This window comes from Vespa crabro, chromosome 11 (assembly GCF_910589235.1).
Source record: "Vespa crabro chromosome 11, iyVesCrab1.2, whole genome shotgun sequence".
NCBI lineage: Eukaryota > Metazoa > Arthropoda > Insecta > Hymenoptera > Vespidae > Vespa > Vespa crabro.
In genome coordinates, this window is record NC_060965.1 from 1,821,901 (window position 1) to 1,824,400 (window position 2,500).

At 25.8% G+C, this 2,500-nt stretch overlaps 1 protein-coding gene across 10 annotated transcripts in view; it reads left to right on the forward strand.

The window, feature by feature from the left end:
- Positions 1-2,500, forward strand: part of LOC124428121 (guanine nucleotide-binding protein G(q) subunit alpha) — a 27,425-nt gene that overhangs the window by 23,006 nt on the left and 1,919 nt on the right. For 5 of the 10 annotated variants that reach the window (XM_046971817.1, XM_046971816.1, XM_046971819.1 and 2 more), the window contains exons 5-7: positions 36-165; positions 360-513; positions 983-1,090. In XM_046971817.1, the coding sequence (XP_046827773.1) occupies positions 36-165; positions 360-513; positions 983-1,090 (392 nt within the window). The remainder of the gene's footprint in view (positions 1-35; positions 166-359; positions 514-982; positions 1,091-2,500) is intronic. The other 5 variants (XM_046971825.1, XM_046971820.1, XM_046971821.1 and 2 more) reach the window with 1 other exon arrangement.

Below are 2,500 nucleotides of genomic sequence, written 5' to 3' on the forward strand. Positions count from 1 at the left end.
AGAGATATTCTAATTCGTTTAATGATATTTTGCAGGATGGTAGATGTAGGTGGACAGAGATCAGAAAGAAGAAAATGGATTCATTGTTTTGAGAACGTCACTTCCATTATATTTTTAGTAGCTTTAAGTGAATACGATCAAATTTTATTCGAATCGGAAAACGAGGTAACAAAAAAGAAAAATAAAAAAAAATAATAATAATAATAATAATAATAATAATAATATAATAATAACGTTACATAAACATTTTATATAATAAAATAGATATTAAAATTAGTTTTGAATTAATTAATGAATTTAATCTAAAGTGTATTTATAATAATTTCTTTTTTCTCTCTCTCTCTCTCTCTCTCTTCTAGAATCGAATGGAAGAAAGTAAAGCGCTCTTCAAAACGATTATAACATATCCCTGGTTCCAACATTCTTCCGTTATTTTGTTCCTAAATAAAAAAGATCTACTCGAAGAGAAAATAATGTATTCTCATCTGGTGGATTATTTTCCTGAATACGATGGTAAGTTGGATTATATATATATATATATATTTTTTTTTTGTTCATCTCCTAAAATTATTAGTACATAATATATATATATATATATATATATATATATATATATATATATTTATATTTATATATATACACATACACGATGAATGTTGTGAAATACACACCATATGTCGAAGACACAAGAATTTTTGATACTTTAATTTTATTAGAAAAGCAATATACCTATACCTTTATATGTGTATTTATTATTTTTTTATTTTAATTTGACAAGAAAAATATTTGACAAGATTTTAGTATATGTTTAGTAAAAGATTTTTTTAGGAATGCTATACGATAGAGACAATTTGTGGGACATTTGCCAATAATAAGAAAAGTAAATTTTCTCTAATATTATATGTGTTGATTATGACGTATTACTTGGTACATAGAGAGCATACATCATTTTATTAGACAATCAATAAGTTTTATGGTATAGGCCCAAAGCAACAAGATGTACCGGCCAGGGAATTCATCTTAAAGGTCTATCTCAATACGAATCCTGATCCTGACCGCATGTGCTACTCTCACTTCACGTGTGCGACAGGTCTGTTTAAGTACAACTTGTCCTGGCCAAAAGTTGTTTTGTAGCAAAGTTTCTCGTAGCAATATTTTCTTTTTTTTTTTATTTTTTTCTTTCTTTTTTTTTTTTTTTCTTCAATTGACCCAGTAATCGTAAAACGTGCAGTTATTATAAAAAGCTTTTTTCCCCCCCTCTTTGGCACAAGAGAATCTATATATTCATATAAGGCGCACTATATTATCTATATCTCTCTTCCATATTAATAATATATACCAAAATCTCTATCTTTCTTTCTCTCTCTCTTTCTCTCTCTCTCTCTCTCTCTCTCTCACTCTCTCTCTCCTCTGTGTCTTGATTTTACTTAATGACTAATATCTCATTCGTGATTTGTATTACGTAGAATTAATACAGAAATGAAATCGTTTAAGCGTATACATGTATTTTTGAGCCGGAACTAGAAAAATATTTTCATCGACTTTAAATCACTTGTCCACAGTGAACGAAGAATTTCACATTACAATACATATACACACATACACAAACACATAAACATACACTCATACATATACATGGACAGACAAATAGACAGATATGTATACCCATACATACATACATATATATATATATATATATATATATATATATATATATATATATATATATATATTTTTACAGACATCTTATATACATATATTTTTTTTTAATCTTAGTTAAGACATATAAAAGTATTTATCACCTTTATGTAAGATATTTAGCTTATTACTGGTGCTTTCGAAAGGCTTCTTTGACGTATGCTGCAACTAATTAGATAAAGCTACCCTTGGAATACATATATATATATATATATATATATATATATATATATATATATATTGGATTTAAGCAAACTTAATTATTTTATTAAAATTCCCTTCTTCTGTAATACTATCGTATTTAATACTAGAATATTCACCACCAATACTTTTATATACCCATCATCGTTTAAGAACTTCTACGCATTTTACAGGATTCCATTATCTATTTGGTTAATATAAAAATAACGTTATAGCTCATCTCTTAGAGAAATATTATTTATATGACTTTCATGATTATATTTACAGCAAAAGGTCTGTGGTAAAAAAAGAAAAAGAAAAAAAAAAAATGTATAAACATACAGTCCATACAGACATAATATAATCATTCATTAAACAATAAAATGTTTTTCTTCTTTCTTTCTTTCTTTCTTTCTATCTTTCTTTCTTTTTTCTTCTTTTTTCTTTTTCACACTATATTCTCAATATTTTTTTTTATACTTAACTTCAAACAAAATATACAAAAACGCGGTCTTATGAAAATTGTCTCTTATCGAAAGTACAATTGGATTAATAATTAATATTATTACACTAATTTATTAATTTTACATCGTATATAATGTACCACGTTGAGTCACCTTGA